Source organism: Pungitius pungitius, chromosome 6, assembly GCF_949316345.1.
Source record: "Pungitius pungitius chromosome 6, fPunPun2.1, whole genome shotgun sequence".
Taxonomy (NCBI): domain Eukaryota; kingdom Metazoa; phylum Chordata; class Actinopteri; order Perciformes; family Gasterosteidae; genus Pungitius; species Pungitius pungitius.
Window position 1 is genome coordinate 17897483 of NC_084905.1, and position 20043 is coordinate 17917525.

At 47.4% G+C, this 20043-nt stretch overlaps 2 protein-coding genes across 2 annotated transcripts; both read left to right on the forward strand.

The window, feature by feature from the left end:
* Positions 1-401: 401 nt before the first annotated feature.
* cntn1a (contactin 1a) lies at positions 402-16408 on the forward strand. The gene is made up of 20 exons (XM_062562844.1): positions 402-691; positions 1003-1098; positions 1755-1961; positions 3357-3456; positions 3947-4128; positions 4278-4402; positions 4730-4847; positions 5043-5190; positions 5773-5900; positions 6455-6627; positions 7476-7599; positions 9405-9566; positions 9891-10040; positions 10583-10653; positions 11363-11597; positions 12472-12575; positions 12655-12844; positions 12947-13059; positions 13166-13322; positions 14180-16408. The coding sequence occupies exons 1-20, from the start codon at positions 517-519 to the stop codon at positions 14254-14256; spliced, it is 2835 nt and encodes a 944-aa protein (XP_062418828.1). The 5' UTR covers positions 402-516; the 3' UTR covers positions 14257-16408.
* A 2147-nt stretch (positions 16409-18555) lies between these two features.
* On the forward strand, positions 18556-19614 carry LOC119196349 (E3 ubiquitin-protein ligase PDZRN3-B-like). The gene is made up of 3 exons (XM_037451948.2): positions 18556-18901; positions 19012-19107; positions 19486-19614. Exons 1-3 carry the CDS (start codon positions 18590-18592, stop codon positions 19492-19494), a joined length of 417 nt encoding a protein of 138 aa, XP_037307845.2. The 5' UTR covers positions 18556-18589; the 3' UTR covers positions 19495-19614.
* Positions 19615-20043: the final 429 nt, after the last annotated feature.

Sequence of the window (20043 nt, forward strand, 5' to 3'; positions counted from 1 at the left end):
GTTTTAACAAATGGCACAGCTTTGTTTTTGTTTTTTTCAAATGGAAAAATATGATAAGCCAGAAAAAAAGAGGAATAACCAACAGGATGTTCCTGCAGCAGCTGCACTAACAGCACTGACACCATCTCTCAACCTCATTTATTCAAATCAAAATTGAAAAAAAATCAAAAGGCTTTCGCATGATCCATTTCGATTTAGATGTAAATGTATGTAAATGATATTGCTTTGCATCCTCCAAATTGGTTTCACCGTCAGAGGGCCCAGAAGGGGGAGGAATTCGCTTTGACCACTACTGTTTAAATGGATCCTACTGTACAGACTTTCAAAACATGGAATTGTAATTGATTTTGATTGATTGCTTTGATTGCTTTTTTAAATCTTGGTTAATTCTTAAAGAATTTGCATGTGGTGATTTCAAGAAAGAGTAACATGTAACCTGCTTTTAGAGTCACATGTAGTGAAGCCCACTGCTTTCAAAATGCACAGCTCTATTGACCCGGTTTTCCTTGCAGGTGGATGCTGGACAACGTGGAAATCGACTTGGATACACAAAGCAGCCACTACGATTTAGTAGGAGGCAACTTGGTCATCAGCAGCCCCATTAAAACCAAACACGTGGGACAGTACTTCTGTCTGGCTACCAACATCTACGGCACAGTGGTCAGCCGAGAGGCCTCAGTGCAGTTTGGATGTAAGTAACTCGGAAAACCCCCGTCATCAGGCGGCGATGACGTGCAGTGCAGTACTGCACAGACCCAGGACAGAACTGTCCCGGAGCCGTACTTTCATGCATATTAAACCGCCGTGAATTTGCAAGGGCAGCTGGGACAAATCATCGGTGTGGAAAGTGCAATTATATTGAATGCTTCCTTTAGTGTTGGCTTTATAGAGCTCGGCTATAGGAGCCGCTCCAATATGAGTACTTATGCCACAGTACGTTCCGAGCGGCTCTCGAATCAGAAAATGCCTTACGAACCGATCTTTGTCCGATGCCTCTCTCAGACCTCGACCTCTTCTCGTCGGAGGAGAGGGAGTCGGTGTACGTCAAGGAAGGACAGGGGGCCGTGCTGCTCTGCGCTCCCCCGCCACACTACCCAGGTACGCCGTGTGACAGCTGAAGTGTCCTTACAGGTCCGTGTTCCACCCTCCATCACCATGTGGAGAAAGGATCGGAGTGGGTGGGTGGACGTCGGCGCAGCAGCTAGCGCTCTTCCCTGTGTTGAATGGCCCTTCTTGAAGCCCCCCAGGGGACAAAGACGAGGACATCGCCGACTTTTGTCACCGTGTCTTTATAGGTTTTAAGCGTGAAATGTGGTTGGTTGTTTGCATATTTTCTCTTCTCCTATTTACCTGCTTCAATTTATAAAGCTTTTTGAATAGCATTGCCGTTAATTTAGCCATAGCCACATCACCCCAAAAAGCTGAACAGGCATGTTCCATATTCATGCTAATGCAAATCGGACAAACACAGCAGTGTGAAAGCATTGTTTAACGCTCACTCCACAGCATCAACAAGCCAATGCGCTCACAGTATTCCTCTTTTGTGCCTCTCAGCTAAAAGAATTATCCGATTTAATCTGAAAGGTCAATGGACGCTTGAATAATAAAACCCCCCTTGTGCTATTTTTACGTGCGTCTTTTCACATTATTCAAAGTGAGCCCGTTTCTCATCGAGTCCCAGAGGTTCTCTCCAAAGCTCTCGCCGGCGCGTCCAGGGTCTTGATTGGCGTGGTGCCGCTTCTCCTTCTGTGCAGACGAGCTGTCATTCCGATGGATCCTCAATGAATTTCCCACCTTCATCCCGCTGGACAAGAGGCGTTTCGTCTCCCAGATAACGGGCAACCTCTACATCTCCAAGGTGGACTCCTCCGACAGCGGCAACTACTCCTGCATCGCGTCCAGCCAATCCATTTCCAAGAGCGTCTTCTCCAACTACATCCCCCTCGTCCCGCTGGCCGAACGTTAGTGCCTCACTTCTCCCCTTCCACATTGTTCATTCCAGTTGCTTATTTCTGACATTTTGTTAAATAGAAGCTGTTTCTGGTTTCTTCAGTTTTGCAGCAATTAGTGTCTCGGAAAAAAACAAATAAATGACAAAGTAAAATCAAAGTTTGTTTAATTGCTCTGTACGAGATGGATAATCAAAAGATACCACATAAGGGGCCATATGCTGCAATTCACTTCACGTACTGCCAATCACTTCAGTGAGCAATACAATACTTATGTTTTGATGTATCCAATGCACTTCAAACTGAAGACAAACTTAAAAATACAAAAAGGAGATTGAATGTGTTTCTCTATAATAGCCAGAAATGTTGTGTTTGATTATCAAATAGTCTCCTCTACTGTGCTCTTTCACCATCCACATGAGGCTCAAAGATAGGAAGCGACCACCTGGCTGCAGCAAAGTATCACATCTTTTACCGAGGCACCATGTTTAATCACAACAGTGCTTGTTGTGAACGCGATGAGGTCACGCCACTGCTGTTGACACACACACACACACACACACACACACAGAAAAAGCCAGAGTGCTCTAGAACTATAAAAATGGTAAGAGGAGAGAAGAGTAGAAAACTAGTGTGCAAATGGAGTAGTTATTGATTCTGTGTAAATACGAGGTTCAAACACACAACTAGACGGCGATTTCAGCGCATTTCCGAGGTGGTTCTGCCACCGCTTGGTTTGGACTTTCCTGCGTGGGTGACAGGTTTCAAAAAGTACCGTAGCTACTGAACACACAATGAAATTCTGGTCAGGAGGAGAGCAGAGAAATCCGCTCCAGCCCACCAAACATCCTCAAACCATTCAGAAAGCTTACGTTCCTGGATGCTAGATGATTTGAAGCTGGATATTTCAGCTTGTTAACACGGTACCCAAGGGGCCAGTCGGGTGATGGATACTGTAGTTCTGTTCCTCACAGTTTACACACAGCGATAGTGTGACACGGGAGCGGATGCGTTCTATTGTTACTTGTTGCTGCCTCGCTGCCGACACTCCATGTGAACCTCGGCGAGTCTTCGCTCTCACCGGGCTGATGTCAGAGAGGCTGAGATGTGGAGAGATCAAAGGCACGGCTTGATCCGCGCACAGGAATATTGATCCCGACAACCTCGAGATGAAGCCAAGCGATCGGGTTCTAGAAGAAACTCCTTTGGGCCGAGGCTGCGAGAATACAGGGAGGCTGATGATGATGATGATGATTGCTAAAGTAATGACAGAAGCCTCGAATCAAACAATAGATCATCACAAAAATCTCTCTCTCTCTCTCTCTCTCTCTCTTTGTTTCGGGCTCAGCAGCTCGAAAGGGTTTTATCACCCGAGTCATGATTCTGTCTTTTTCTTATTCCGTTTAGGTCCGATCAGGAAATACCCTGCCGACCTCAAAGTGAAGTTCCCAGATACCACGGCTCTGGTCGGGCAGAATCTCACCTTGGAATGCTTTGCTCTGGGGAAGTAAGTGTGAGAGATCAATATGTGCACCGCGTCTACTGAAAGGTTTCATGAATATGTATATATATACGATATCCACCGGTGAGTCTTATCTTAAGATCCAACAGTTATTGAATGGATCTCAATGGAGAATGTAAATAAATATAGATACAGATTCAGATTTTTTTTGTGTCGATAGTAAAATATGGAATATCCTTTTATTATTTCGGCGTTAAATGACACAGCATATCTAAAATATAAATACAATATCTTTTATTATGAGTGTGATGTATCAATCTCACAAAACAACCCTTAATGCACAGTCAAATGTTGTTTACTGTGGCTAGATTGCCTTTAATTCACTGCCTCTTCCTGCAGCTAAATCATTCATGAAGCATTTTCCAGAAAGCGGACTGCTCGGCTGCAGCGATGCATTACAAGTTGAAGCTTTCCTGCCTTTGAGTATTCTCTCTCTCTCTATCTGTCTCTCTCTCTCTCTCTTTGCCCTTCCCAGTCCCGTACCCGAGATCCGCTGGAAGAAGCTGGAGGGAAGACTTCCACCCAACCACGAGGTGCGGATGGCGGGTGCTAATCTGCACCTGTACAACGTTCAGTTTGAAGACGCGGGCAGCTACCAGTGTGAGGCGGTGAACTCCAGGGGGAAGGACTACCACGCTGCGCGCGTGTCCGTAGAAGGTGACACACAGCACACTGATTCCTCAAAGAGGTCAAAGGACATTCACCAGGACTTTGTTCTTTGTTTTTTTTGCTTTAGATCTAACGCCCTTTGTGCCTCAAGTATCACATCGCATGTGACTGAGCAGCATTTCATTCTCATTTTGCAGCTTTCCCCAAGTGGGAGGAGCACATCAGCAGCACAGAGAAGGACCTGGGCAGAGATTACACGATGTCCTGCACAGCCAGCGGCAAACCCGAGCCACGCATCCGCTGGCTAAAAAATGGACAACCGGTAAAATTCAAAACTAAATACGCATGCCTTGATTCAGCCCACAGCTGCAGTAGAAGCTCTCAGTGGTAGCAGCACAGGGTGCATCTCAGGGGTTGTTTACCGTAGCACAGCGGCGACAGGAGGCCCGGCACCGTGGACACACGTCATGCCCGGCAGAGCGTACCCTGTTGGTGTGCTGAGTGCGTGTGTGCCAGCAGTGGGTCGTGTAACCCTCCATTGTGCACTAATGAAGTCCTCCCACCGGTCACATAAACCAAACGTCTGTACCTCTGTGGATGTCAACCATGATTTTTTTTTTTTTTTTTTTAACTTCACACTCTTCTGCAGTCTCACCGGAAAGAGATGAGGTTCAGCAGCCTGACGTTTGACGATTCGGGGATGTACCAGTGCATCGCAGAGAGTCACCACGGGCTCATATATGCCAACGCAGAGCTGCGTGTTTACGGTGAGTCACACTTGGGACTTCAGTCCTATTTGGGGCCGCATCAGAGATTCGTGCAGTGCAACGTCAGATCTTATGGAGAAAAAGAACTGTCGTTTTTAATTTGGTAAACCCTAGTATCACAGCAGGTCCGCACACTACAGTCAATGCACGTTCCGCTAAAGTTGAGGTGAATAAACCCGACCCGTCCCTCCCCAGCCTGTGCCCCCACGTTTGAACACAACCCCGTGAAGAGAGTGCTGGCACCTAAAAACGGCCGGGTGGTGATCGAATGTCGACCCAAGGCCGCTCCGAAGCCGCTCTTCTCCTGGAGCAAGGACACCGAGCTGCTCCACAACTCCAGCAGGTGAGCAGTCTCTTGACAAATCGTTATTCCTTTAGAGAGGCGGGTTTACCACTTCTAGTTTTTAATGTAAACACAGTACGAATCTAGCTTTCTCGCTACTCTAGCGGGGCTCCACACATACAGCTTAGTGATTGGAGGGATCTGGAAAAAAGCTCTGGATGGCTCGAATTTAAATCCTCAGTGTCGTTGTTTGTGGCTTCATGACAATCCCGTGACGTGGTGGCTGCAGTGGGGCGGAGGAGTGACAGGCGTCTGGCACGATGCTGGTTGTCACGCATAAAAAAATGAATCAAGATTCAATGCTGCGTCTTCGTGAATAGTCCAAAGCTTTTGATTGGCTCTGCACTTGTCCTTCATATCAAAACGTACATTCCATTACGGACCAAGGCGGCCATTTGGAGTGCTTTCATCATTTTTCATCCTCCACACGTCTGTGTTACCACACACGGCGGACTTTTGACCTTCGTAGACGCGTTGAATATTTCATATATATATATATATATATATATATATATATATATTTCACGTAGAGCTTCTTTGGCGTCAGTGCGGATTGAACTGATTCCGGGTTCCTCCTTTAAGGCTGTACATCTGGGAGGACGGGAGCCTGGAGATCCTCAACCTGACGCGCGCAGACGAGGGCAGGTACACCTGCTTCGCCGAGAACGACCGGGGCAAGGCCAACAGCACCGGCTCTCTGTTGGTCACAGGCAAGTTCCAGCAGCTGAACGAGGCTTCACTCACGACTACCCTTCATCCCTCTCTTCCCTCTTTGCTCTGGCCGAAGGTCGGCCTTCGCTGTCACTCTACTGAGCAGCCGTGTCTGCCGCCACATGTGTTGAATTATTACTATTCTGAGCAGTACACACGTGGATATTTAGTCAATACCCAAGGACGGCATTGGCTTTAGGTCCGATGTGATGCGGCACGCTGTTCAATAAGGAATGAGGAGAGGGGTTCTGACCCTGTTCAGGTGGTTTAATTTAATAGGGAATAGTGACATTGGAGGATTTCTTTTCTTCACACATACAATCTCAGCTTTCAGAACCTTTTGGTGTTTTTTCTCAGTTTAGCTCATGTAGTTCCAGATGTAAAGCTCTTTTCTGCCCTCTTCTGGACACCTCTGGCCATTGAAGAATTGTAGCTGTTAACACCATATACTTTACCATTGAGCAGTCTACCGCGTCACTGCTCAAGATCCATTTTTTTTCTTCATTTACCCTTCATTTTTGGGGACTGATTCCCATGTCTTCGTGTGTCTCAGATTCCACAAAGATCACCTTGGCGCCGTCCAATGCTGACGTCAAAGTGGGTGAGAACACCACGATGCAGTGTGCCGCGTCACATGACCCCTCCCTGGACATCACCTTCATCTGGTCCCTGGAGGGCCGAGTCATCGACCTGCACGAGGAGAGTCGCCACTACGAACGCACCCTGGTGAGACGACGTCTCGGTCAAATTTAGTATTTTGAAAGGGAAATTGAAACAGATGATCAAAGTTTAGCTTGAAATCCTTTCCCTAACTGGTCTGATTGATGCCTTTAGCATTTTTACATAATAGGTGGAAAAGTACACCCTGCCTAACACGAATATGCCTCTGAAAGCCGTTTCACATTCCTCCCTGAGAGGAATAGTGCATTATCAACGCTGACATGACCTACTCTCTCCCTTTGTGCAGCTCTAACCATCAGTTAGCGGTGTTAGCGGTTAGCATTTCTCATTTGCCTCTCTGCCCACTAGGCAAACACTATTATGTTGGTGATTGATGATACCCCATTTTTGTGCACAAGGAGGTTTTTCCTCTCATAAAAATGTGGTCCAGTTGCACTTAATTCTGTTTGTGTGGTAATAGGGAGGCATGTTTGACCAGTTCCCCTAATTGGATGTTAGATAACTCTGTCTTTTGGAATTATGCCAGTGTTATATAGTTTAAATATATATCATTTTCCATATTTCCAGATAAGATTTCAGTTTCAGGCGGAGGGAAAAATTAACTAACATTATCATTTTGCTCTGCCAAGAACACAGTGGGAAGGGTTTTTTTCCAAGAGGGCTGGATTTGCCAAAAGCACCTCCTGACATTTTTAAAAACACAATAATATTGAGCAAAGTACATCAAACTTTACCTCATGATCATTTAAAAAAGTCAAAAGTAATGCAGTAATAGCAGGCCACTAATAACACGTTATAAGACAGAAGCTGCGGGCCGGACTTTGGACGCCCCCCCCCCGGTATCCGAGCGGTTTTGCTCTCCCCTAAATGAACGGTCCTGTTCTTTATTGCAGAACGGAAGCTCAAACGGCGAGCTCCTGATTAAGGACCTCCACCTGAAGCACGCCGGACGCTACACCTGCACTGCACAGACGCCCATTGACAACGTTACCGCCTCCGCCCACCTGGTTGTCAGGGGTGAGTGGCGCGGTGACACATGCCCACGCGGCCATGTGTTAAAAGGTCATCGAAGGCTCTTAAGACATCCGACATGAACAGAACACGCTCTGTTAAACTGTTATTTAACGCGACAAGAGTTTTGTGCTTTGTTTGTGCTCTGTTCACTCGGGTATGTTTGGGTACCTTCATTGAAATCCTACAAAGCTACGCCCCCGGGTCTTCAGATCCTTCTCAAACTGAGAAACAGCTAAGATTTGAATCGTGTTCTCAGTGGGCGTCAGTTCCAAAGAGCTCATTAAAGGGAACAAAAGAATTTCACATTTAATCAGACATATTTCTCAACTTTTTTCAAACCTAAAAAAAAAGGATGAAAAGAGACACAGAGAGATAACAAGTACTGTATCCAGCGTGGGTGTCCAGATAACTTATTCTTTCCAAAGTAACCACGCCGTAGGCAATTTTTCCGGAATATCTCTTGACCCCCGAGAGAAAGGAGTATTAAAAAAAAAGAAAAAAGAATCTATTTTGATACAGCGTTTGCTGTGGTTGATTGATTAGCAACAGTTGCAGATTTTCTTCACTGAACGGAGCAATCAATGCCTCAGTGTCACCATGAAGGCTTCTGAGTGGTGTCGCCCCTCCGCGTGTCTTCATTATAACTGTACAAAGCAGGACGTCTTCTAGAGCAGCGTGACAGCTGTGGACGTAACAGCAACGAGCGAACGCCTGTGCACGGCGTCGCTGGCGTGACGTCACGCTGCAAGCGTTTCGATGACTAAAGGCCCGTCGGACGGCTTTCACACTCTCGGCTCATGAAACAGGCCCAGTGTTGGTGGACAAAGGCTCTCTTCAGATAGGCAGGGCTCTGGTGATCCCCTGCTGTGCTCTGGGTGTGCCGCTGCCGCTGCCACTGCCGCCGCTGCCGCTGCCACTGCTTTCCCGGCAGGTGTGTTGACGGACGGCCAGGTGAACGCAGCTGACTGTAACATTTACCCTGGATGGAATCAAAACACGGGGGGGGGGGCACTCCTAATGGGGGGGGGGGCAGGTTGCAGCGAGGCGGAGATGAAAGAGAAGCCGTTTTTCACGGCAGATGAGGAGGGAGATCTGCTTCGGGAGATTGTCCGGGCTTAAAAAAACAACAAACAACAACACAGCTCTGCACCTGTAGCTTGTTGTTGGGGGAGATTTTTCGTTCGACGGGTGTGTTTCGTGGCGTAATGTCACAGGCTTGCGTTGAAATGTGGCCCTGTAAATGTAACTGCCTGTGACTTCATGAGCTTTATTAAATGTTGGGTTTCTTGGGAGGGAAGGATGTCAGATCATCAGTTAAAACACATTGTGCTCGGCATCCGTATGACACAGCGTCCTACAGAAATAAAAAATCGGAACAATATTTTGTACATAAATTGTACGTAAATTGTACAAGAACGACATAGTTTCACTACTTTCTCCTGACTTGTAGGGGAGAAGAAGCTCGGTCTAATCGCCTTACTTGTCTCGGCTCACAGTCATGTCTTGGAAAAAAGTAAATCCCTGCCTGATGTCGGAGGCTGCGGGTTGGGAAGCTAACCCTAACACAGTATGGGTTTTCAATTTAATCATTTTTATGTTCCAACGAAAGGAATAGCAGGACCAAGAGAAACACTGGACGCTTTGGTTCATGTATTTTAACCACCTCTAATGCTGTAATCTAGTAATACCTTGTTTCACTGCTCATGACTAAAGGGGTCAGTCTCACAACTGTGAAGCCCCGCTTGTATTCACCATCCTTTTTTAATCAAACCTTTTAACCTTATCTCCTCTTGCTGTCTTCTCCCCAGGTCCCCCCGGTGCCCCAGGTGGGGTGCGGGTAGTGAAGAAAGCTGACAAGAATGTAACATTGCAGTGGAGCCGCGGAGCAGACAACCACAACCCCATCTCCAAATATACCATCCAGTACCGGGACTCCTTCTCAAAGGACGTCTGGAAGAATGCCACTACATGTGAGAAACTTCGGCGCCCTCGCTGTCCAAATAAACTGTGCCACCTTAATGCAGCGCTGGCTCCCGTGTTATAATAATCGGGGTTGTGCCACATAGTTATATGGTAGGCCTACACAACGGTTAACGTATCTTTAAGACGGCTAAAAAAAGGTTCTTGTCACGCGTCAAGGTTTTTTAATATAGGAACGTATTCTGAAAAGGGGACTTTGTTATTGTTTTAAAGATATTTTTGTTGAATACCTATACTGTGGTGCCTTTAAAGCCCTGACATTCTGGCATTGTAAAACAAAATCTGTGGGTTTTTTTTTTTTCCTTTGGTTCCAGCTCCCCCAGACGTCGAGGGGAACACAGAGAATGCCACGGTGGTGGGATTGTTCCCCTGGACGGAATACGAGTTCAGAGTGATTGCCAGCAGCACTCTGGGCAAAGGAGAGCCGAGCAGCCCGTCGCCGAGGGAGAAGACCCTGGAAGCATGTACGGTCCTCGCCCTGCCGCTTAGAACTCACAGTATGAACAACTCGGGAGCAACTTCAAATGTCGTGGAAATGGGGTCCCAAGAGCCCAGAGCTTTCCATCCTGAGACGTGTTCTCCGTCATTGGATCACAGTGCTGTTTACTTACGTTATGCATCGCTGAAGAAATCCCGTCGTTCTGAGCTCCCCACAGTAGAAGCATGCTGCCCAACTCGGGCCGCACAAACCTCCGCAAATGAGCGCTTTGCTGAAACTGTATATACGGAAATTCAATTGTAAAATTGAAATCACAGGCCTCGCGGTGACCTCTCGTGAAATAAGAACCTTCGCTTGAGAGTTACGCTACTAGAAAACACGGCAAAACAAGAAAACCCTGCGTTAGCGGCAAGGTTCCCACATTGACATCCTGGTGTTGCATTTGGCACAGGTCAAGACATCGATATTGTATTTTCAGAGGAAACGCACGGCCTGTGTGTGTGTGTGTGTGTGTGTGTGTGTGTGTGTGGGGGGGCTCTGACTCTGACTGTGGCTGTCTCGTTGTAGATCCCATGGTGGCGCCCTCGGACGTCGGTGGCGGTGGAGGAACGAGCAGAGAACTGACCATCACGTGGACGGTAGGTCGGGACCTCGCACTGGGCACACGTGTTATTATAATAAAATGATAATGGGTAGAAAAAAATAACTTAAGGACCAACTTAATTTCATCAATAACATACTTTGGGAAAAACGCACATCCATTCCTGTGACAAAGAGAGATGAATCATGCTCATCCCTCATTTTATTAAAACTTTTGCCAAATTTGGTCATGATATTGATGATACCAATAGAAGTGGTCCACGAGCTTCAAGTGAGCTTTTACAAAGTTTACAATAATATTCACGGATAAGCAGAGGGGCTGAAGCATTGAATTGTCTCGTACTTTATGGCAGACAAAACCCAGATCAATGCCTGAACTCAATCATTATCTTCCAGCCGCTGCTAAATGAACTCTCACAGGTTAACTGCCTTTGGCTCGAGGATAAGGCGTCGTGTTTGCTTAGTGCAGGCATGTCTTACTGGAAACACGACGAGACCAAAGCCAGAGTGCCAACAGAGGAAATGAGACGTGAGGACAGATGGAGAGGGACTAGCCAACAGTGTCTCAACTCTAAATGATTGCGTATCGCTCACAGAAACATTTGTCAAAATCATCCGATAAGCAACATTCTTTGAGCGTTTTCTGTGGATCTTAATGTACGGCAGGAAGTGAATGATTGCTGCAGATCCACCGCATTGGGAGGTGTTTGCTACTTTAAATGGAATGTTTGATGTGTCTGTCATCAGCCTGTGCAGCCACAGTACTACTATGGCCCCGATTTTGGCTACATTGTGGCCTTCAAACCACAAGATGAGTCCCAGTGGATGAGGGTGACTGTAGCTGACCCCCAGGCCAAGCGCTACGTCCACAAGGACTCGTCCATCCCTCCGATGACACAGTATCACGTCAAAGTCAAGGCCTTCAACAGAAAAGGAGAGGGGCCCTTCAGCCTGACGGCCACCATTTATTCGGCTCAGGACGGTAAGAACCAAAGAGGTCAACCTGGCTTCTGTTTGCTCGGTATCGCGGAGAATCTTTGGAGTTCTTGGACATGCCAACACTCTGCTATTTCAATCTGTCAGTGTCGGCTACTTATCACCAGCAGGCTTTTTTTTTTTTTAATGAACCATTTGGACTCATTTAATAGGGGTCCTCGTGTATAGCTGTGAGGAATTTTAATACCCTTGAAAGTGAACCTATCGTCCCCGCCCCCCGCCCCGCCGCGGGGGGGATTACCATGATCTGCGTAGCATGAACCAGAGAGCTGATAATTCGGGCCCGGGGATGCGAAGCATTGAGCCTGGTTATTAACTTCCACTGACAGACAGCTGAGAGAACCACTGGCAACGCCGACACGATGGGATACGGAGATGCCCCGTTGCCGTGGTGACGTGCTTTACGCTTCCCAGTACTACGATTTTATAGCTAAGGCACTTTGCCCCACTGGGGGGGGGGGGGGGGGGTTGTTGCCATTTGTTTGCACGCTGCTCATGCAGTATTGTGTAACACGATGATGTGACGTGTTTTGGATTTAAGGCCCAGCATCACAATTTAACACCCAGGGACAGTTTACTGGCCGGAGTAGCCGACCCACAAGTATCGTAAAAGTGTAGGAATGCACGCCAAGAGGGATTTCTGTCTGTATCTTTGAGTGATTAATAAACGTTGCTAAAATGACGCTTGAGAAAACCCGGGACCATTAAAACGGACAAACCGTCCGCCATCCGAGTGGAAATGGACCATTATGTAATGTTAGAGTCAACATAACGATTACCTCGGACCCGACTCTTCCTTGAAATTGATTTTCTTCTGGAAAATGTTCCCAACCCGTACTCCTCCCCGTGTCTCCACTCAGCTCTATCTGAAGCCCCTGGACGGGTTGACGGAAGAGCTCTCTCCGCCACGGACGCCATCGTGTGGTGGCTGCCTCTTTCACAAAGCAACATAGACGGGTACCAGGTCAGTGGGAGGCGCCGCTGAAATACCCCGGCCCAACGCGTCTTTGTGTGTCTCACCGCTGCCACGATCCGTGTCACAGGTGAAGTACTGGAAGAATAAGGAAGACAGTGAAGGGGGGGCCCAGAGGGTGGTCGTTCCCGGCAGCGAGAACCACACCAGGCTGGAGGGCATGAAGCCCGACTCCCACTACCTCGTCGAGGTCCGTGGCTACAACTCGGCGGGCTACGGGCCGCCCAGCGAACACCTCCAGGTCCACACCAAGAGACCCCGTACGTCGCTTCGTGACCTGCGTGAATAATGTTAATATGTTCAATATTCTTGTTACTCACTCAAACCCCCCCCCCCTCCTTTTTTTCCCCCTCTTTTAACAGCTCCAAGTCGAGCTCCCAAAATAATCGGTAAAAAGTGGAAGGTCCGGTCATTGAATATCGCCTGGGAGCAGGTAAAACCTCTCGCTAACGAGTCGCCAATAGACGGCTACAAGGTGAGTCCCGTTGTTCATGACAGTGAGCGTAGGCCCCGCTGGTCTCAAGTGAAGCAGCAGCAGCATCCGTTGGGAATCTCATGCATGATGTGTGTCTATCCCCCAGGTGCTGTTAAGGCAGCAGGGCCACTCCACCACCACTCTGTACACCACCAACAAGCAGTACATCGACATTCCCATCCACACCGATGGAAACTACGTGGTGGAGGTCCGGGCGCACTCCGAGGGCGGAGACGGGGCTGTGGCACAAATCAACATCACAAGTAACACCGAGAATCAACACCTTTTACTTGGTCCCCTTCGTGCACATTTCTGAATGGTGTCGCAGAAAAGCAGCTGGCACTTTATTACTCACCGCACTGATTTTGTGTGTGTGTGTGTGTTTTTTTTTTTTTAAAGATGAGACCTAAAATCAATATTAGTGCGCGAGAGACAAATACTACTTTGTCGTGTTCTCGCCCAGGTTTAGTTCCCCCTGTCCTCAGTCGTCGGGTCACATTTTAAAAAACCCGGTAGTGCTGAGGTGACGCCGTGAGCCAGTGAGCTTTACGCCAGGTTCAAAGCCGGCGGCGAGGGGTTATCATTTGTCACAACTCGAAGGGATCCCCCCCCCAGCTGACACTTGAGGTTTCATACTTTAGACCCGGAGAGCTCAGATGGGGAACCTTACGATCCGTGACTAAAGCCTCGATAGCCACCCCCCCCCCCCCCCCCCCCCCTCTCGCTGGCTGATGGACTGACAGGTTAGGCCAACGGGATGGAGGAGGCCCTTAAGCCTCTGTAATTGATCTTGATGAGTAGAGGAAACCCTTCCCCGTGGTTTTTCTTACCCCCTTATCGCTCGGTCCAGACCCTTCTGACAGCTTGATTTCACAGAGCCGGGAATTTAAGCCGTCGGGGGTTTTTTAAATGCAGGGCATTGACTAATGGAGGAGCGTTTAAGGTGATCTCCGCACAGATGGGGTATAATATCACTCTTCACACACACCAAAAACCTGGCCTTTAGTTCCAATAGATGAGAGCCGGACACTGGAGAAACAAATCTTTTTTTTTTTTTTTTACAGTTCAGGTATTCCTTCAAGCATAAAAACCGCCCCGTGTCTTTTTCTGTGTCTCTCAGGTGGAAGTGTCGCGTCCGCCATGCGTCTCGGCGCGCTCTCCCTGCTCCTCGTGGCGTCCCTCTGCCTGAACCTCTGAATGTAGCGCCGTCTCCGTCTTCGCCTCCCCGTGAAAAGGGGGCTCTTAATGGTTGACGACCTGTGAGATGACTTTGGGACTCTTTCCCCCTAAAATCTTCCGGTTCCACCCTGTAACCCCCCCCCCCCCCCCCCGGGACGTCATATTCCAAACTCTCGCCCTCCGGAGTGTGTTTGTGAAAATAGACACAGAAAATGGACAAAGACATCCCTTATTTATCCACAAAAAGCCTCTTTTGGAGGAGTGTCAAAGGAGTTCTGTCAACTTGTTAAATATGCCTTATATAAATAACTGCACTTATCTTTCCCGATAACTTGTTTTAAAATTAATCATAACGGAAAGTGAAAAACGTTCCACTTTAAAAACTGCCCGCTAAGTTGGCTTCGTGATTCAAATAGACTTTTCTTACATGGGTGAAGTTGCTGTTTGTGGAGAAATGTGGGTTTCATTTGATTTGTAATATTTAAGGATACGCTATCCTGCAACGCTTTCTATGGAAAAGGGTAACAAGTAGCTGTGAAGGATAAGTGTATTAGTTTATAAAAATGTCTATGTCTTTCTTTACTGGCAGATGAGTGGCATTTTCTTCTATATCCTTTTTTTAAAATGAAGCACACCCTTGTTTCAGAGATACAGTCAAAGCAAATATCATCAGTTCAAATCTCGCTTACTAATAAGGAAAGACACATATACGTCATGCTGGAATAACATATCCGATAATTGGTATTGTTTTGCTACCTAATGTACAATGGATGTTATTTGATTTACAAACCATAGCACAAGCTCTATTGAAAACATACCGCTTCCATATCGTGTGCATGTCGGCGTTGTTACATGGAAGTGAAGTTTGAGATGGTTCCTAAGTGTCAGCGAGTTTAGGCACTTGGGTCCGTATTTGCAAAGCTGAATGTAAAGCAAAGCATTAAAGCAGTAAACATATCAGACACGCAGTTTCAAATGTTTTCCCGACTGCAGCAGACATTTCTACAACTGTGACAATGATCAACGCTTTGCCACAACACCCGGGTCATTGCTCAGGCAGACCTACACCCTCCTTTGTTCTGACTGTGTCACCAGGACCTCCGTGGTACCGACCGGTGCTTTGTAAAGAATGTTGGCATCTTATTTTGCGTGAACCTTTTCACCTCATCAGTCGCTCTTAACGGTGAACAGTAGTGACGCTCGTGCGATGTGTGATTAATCCATGGCTACTTTATATTTTCTAATACTAAAACTAGCTCCTGTAACCGTAATCCAACTTCATTTTTCATTATCTGGCATGAAGAGATGATGAGCGACCCGTGTCAGGAGCCCATCAAAACGTTTTTTTCCACTGCTTTATTTGTGTCTTTTTATTAACATGTGATCGGAAATATATAAACAATATCAACTGCTGTTGTCTTTTGTTTGAGATTGTCTCACTTGTATGTCATGATCCACCACTAGTAGGAGGGGGGGGGGGGGTTTATTTCCCTCGATGGAAGCGAACAAACGCTGCGTTCTGAACTCCTCCGGGTCGTTTCGAGTGTGACTGATGCTGGCCATGCGTCTACGTTGTGACTCTATCAAAAATCCACCGCAAAGTGCTTTTCCCCAGTTTTCCCTTCATGCGACAAATCATATAGGAAAGAGTTGCCAAATGCATGAATGCCTTTGAACTTTCGAAACGTTTCGTGAAGAAGCGGCGGCTCTCTACATTCTAAACATGCATGACACCGGAGACGAAGCGATCCGTCACTTTGCAACAAATCAACCCCCCCCCCCCCCTCGGCTTCCTGCGAAACACATTCCATTTCTGAGTGACATCCCTTTACGTCAGAGACAGTGCAGCCTGCTACGTGCATTAGCTGTTAAGCTACGTTAAGCCGGTGCTTTCATGTGAAGTCTTGGAGGGGGGGGGGGGGGGGGGAATTCTAGACAGAAAATAAAAAAACTGACATAAGGAATCTCACTCATTCATGGTCAGAAAAGTGGCCCTGCAGTGCTGAGTGGGGGGGGGGGGGGGGTTGGGGGATTGGATGGGCCTCGCCGGGACCGGTGAGGCGGCGGGTTTTCGACTGTGTGACGTTCAGTGCTTTGCTGGACTTGTGAGGGATGAAACTGCAACCTCTCGTTGACTGGACAACATACAATAAAAGTGTAGTTGACTATTCATGCTCTCTGGGTTTTCTTTTTTTTTTTTCTTCTGTTATTTTGCAACACATTCTTCCGACAGGAGTGCAGAACGCTGTGAGGCCCGAGGATGCTCCTTTACATTTACAAGATGCATCAGGCGGGGGAAAAGTTATGAAATATATGAATGAAGGTGTTCCTTCAACTCTTTACGAAGATTGCAATGATAGAAATCTGCATCCAGTACTTTAATGTTGCAGCGGGTCCCTGTTCGAGATACTTTCTTAAACTTCATCATAGAAAAATAATTTACAATACCTAACAGTAAACACCACTTACGAGGGCAAACAATTTCACCACCATATAGTTTTGGAACTTTTGTTCATATCACAAGATCGTGAACAGCAGATGGCGGAGTCGGAAAAGCAGCCCTTCTTGAGCTTTCCATTAAAACCCATGATCTTTATAATATGGATTGGACGTATTAAAGTTGATGTATTTGTGAAGGACGGATGATTGAACGTGTCATCGTAAAGGTTTTAGTTCACAGTCAGTTGGGACTGAATAAATAATATTATTTCTACAGTGAAAGTTCATCCATGGAAGCAAAAGCAATGCAGACACCCCAGAAGAACATCTCCTGTCGACAGCCTCCCTTAAAACCCAAATATCAAATTTGATTTATTTATTTATATTTATTTATTTATTGACTAGACGTGTGACTCATTCATAGCAGTGTTTCAGCTCTCATTACAAATAAGCCAAACTAGAGCGTCACTTACAATCTCAGAGTCCCCCATTATTAACTCAACTTTTAAAGTAAATCTATTTTTTATTAAAACCATCAAACTGTCTCTGGCTATACTCTTTACCAGTAGGCTACCAAGCAGATCAGAGGTAGCGTTTTAATCTCTCCTCCATTACAGACGAGGCCAACTCTGTCAACGTATAGCTTTTCAGGCCGAAACAGATGTTGGGGTTTTGTCTCCTATCAGGTATCCAGCAGACGAAAAGTAGATGGATATCACTTCACTTCATGGATGAGGTCATGCCATATCAATCCATTTACAAAAAAAAAAAAAATTATTGAGCTTTGGGCCATATCTCTGTTTCAATCAGGGGGCTTCAATAGTAACTCTGAAGTCGGTTCACAGAGGGAATAAATGACGGATATAACCTTTTTTTTTTTTTTCAGTGGCTTATCTCTCCGAGCATAAGGCCTCGCGTGATAGCTCTGTTCCCAGGGGGGGCGAACCCCAAAATCCAATCCAATCACCGTTACCCGGGCGGCTGCTCGGTTGAGTCTGGATGCTCCTCCTGATTCCCCCCCCTCCTCAAAAATAAAAAAGGCACCGTTCTGCTAATACAGCCATTTGCCGCCATTTGATCTAAGAATACAAATGATGAAGTAAAAACAAGAGCTGCTGATTCATCTGCAGTGATTAACAGGAGGCAGAACGCGCTCCCCCCCCTGACCTCGTTGTGCGTGTGTTGGTTGTTGCAGACAGGTGTTCAGTCCCAGGACAGATTGTGTAATTGTCTACACCTGTTCTTTGACAGCTCAGACGACACAAAGCAGACCGCTGCGCTGGGAGACCTGAAACGTGACGCCCTCCCTGAGAGATGCCTGCAGTATGTCACGCTGTGCCCAAACGCTTTAGTGGTGAAGGTCCCCGTGCAGATATTGTGTTTCAGGCCCCCCCCCCCCCGCCCAGACGTGTCATCACCGCAGAACATGCAACAGGGGCGGAGGGAATTAATGCATCAAGGGTAAAGATGAGGCACCACAAAACGCCCCTGTTAATGCCATCCATGCGGTGGACCTTTACATTGGAAGGCTGCGTTGCATGGAAACCCCATGACAGTGCAAATAAAAGAATGAGCGACCTCTGCTGGAGGGGGGGGGTTAGAACACACGTCAAGTGCACGGCGCTAATATCTGCAATTATATCAAAAACGAGATCAAACTGCACAAAAAAACACCACGGGCCTCTACAGCTGACGTCAAACTGAAGTCATGCACGTGCTCTTAGTTCTTGAGGAACAGCACGCTGGAGTTTTCTCCTCTGAAGAACATCTCATCACATGAGAAGCAGCGCCAGCTGCGCAGAGCGGGACGGACTTTCGGCGCACGCTTTCACTCCTCCACGCGCGTAAACGGAACTTCGACCCGACTCCTCGCGAGGCAAACCTCTGCCCACTTGTTGAGCCCCCGGGCGCGATGGAGTCACAGAGCGAGCCGGGTTCGCGTCCCCGCGGTGCCGGTGTCCGCCCGAGGGCACGCGAGCTCCCGTCCCGTTGCGTGGACGCGCTGCGCACGGCCGCCGACGCGCTGGAGGAGAGGAGCGCCACTCTGGAGCACGAGACCCGGATGGCGAGGCTCAGGTGGAACAGGCGGGAGCAGTCTCTGCTGGCCCGGGTGTCCACCCTGCACGACGAGGCCCGGCTGTCGGCTCTCCGGTACCAACGGAGGCTGCACCAGCACATGCTGCACATCAAGGGCATCGCGGAGCAGGTCACCGGCTACTGCGAGGTGAGAGGGACACGTGGCGCAACGCCTTGCACGCCGATTAGCGTGGACAAGTTTGGTGTTGTTTTTTTGTTGCACAGCAAACCCACGTGTGTGCTTGTTGGCTTGTTTAGAGAGATGCGAGGACGCCTGACGCCCCGCGCAGCCAGATGTTGGACACCGCGACCGGTGCAGAGGGAGAGCCACGGGGACAGCCGGAAGCCGCTGAGGTGAGAACAGAAGCAACACCTCTGTACTCACTCAGTCAGAGAGAGAGAGAGAGAGAGAGAGAGAGAGAGAGAGAGAGAGAGAGAGAGTGGCAATGTTGTTGATATTAGGATTTTGTTAAAAGTGACCCAGGATTTGCTTCTTCTTTCATGCTTTGTTTCACCTGTTGGCTCAATCCAGCTGCTGGACAATAACGTCTCTGTCTCTGGGATCACATAATATCTCCTTGCACCTTGTTATTGTTCAACGTGGTGCAATTTCTCCACTCACCAAGTTGAATAGTATACATTTAGCTTACTTTATGAATTTTAAACATGTGGGACTTGTTAGATCCTTCTCAAGTGGGTCTTTGTCATTTTTTTCCCCCTTTTGGATCTCAGCTGATCTGACGTTGTAGAAAGGTTTGAAGTCAGAACACCCGGATCACATTTCATTTAGTGTCACTGCCTCCTCAAACAAAACCTTTTTGTAGAAAATGTTATGACACCGCTCTTCTGCTAAATTCTGCAAATGCTGTTTTTCATTCAAACTGTTTGCTGTTTTTCATTCAAACAGTGAATGAGAGAGGTTCTCTTTGCCTTGTAAAGGCCTGCTGCAGTCACACAAGAGTAAAAAAAAATAACGAGACAAAATAAAACTCTCATTTAGTGTTATTCATGGCTGGCTTCTGTGCTTTTTGCATGGCATGTTTGTTGCGTGTAATTGAGGGACACGGCCTCCCACGCCTTCAATCTTTGTTATCACTTGGAATCATTTGTTTCTCCTCCATGTGGCCTCCAAATCAATTTTTTGTCAAGTCAGCACACACTTGAGTTCAGTCGAGGTGACGTCCACGTCAAAGTAGCTCTCGAATTGCCCACAGCGCGCTGTGAGTGCAGCTTCTGATTGTTGTGGAAAACCTGCCAGAGACGCTGCGTGCATCTATTTTCAGCTCTTTC

Excerpts from the sequence above, each read along its gene's own strand:
- LOC119196349 (XM_037451948.2), top strand. The coding sequence starts at position 18,590 with ATGGAGTCACAGAGCGAGCCGGGTTCGCGTCCCCGCGGTGCCGGTGTC. Across the intron at positions 18,902-19,011 it reads AGGTCACCGGCTACTGCGAG|AGAGATGCGAGGACGCCTGA; the intron begins GTGAGAGGGACA and ends TGGCTTGTTTAG.
- cntn1a (XM_062562844.1), top strand. The coding sequence starts at position 517 with ATGCTGGACAACGTGGAAATCGACTTGGATACACAAAGCAGCCACTAC. Across the intron at positions 1,099-1,754 it reads TCCCCCGCCACACTACCCAG|ACGAGCTGTCATTCCGATGG; the intron begins GTACGCCGTGTG and ends CCTTCTGTGCAG. Across the intron at positions 1,962-3,356 it reads CCTCGTCCCGCTGGCCGAAC|GTCCGATCAGGAAATACCCT; the intron begins GTTAGTGCCTCA and ends TATTCCGTTTAG.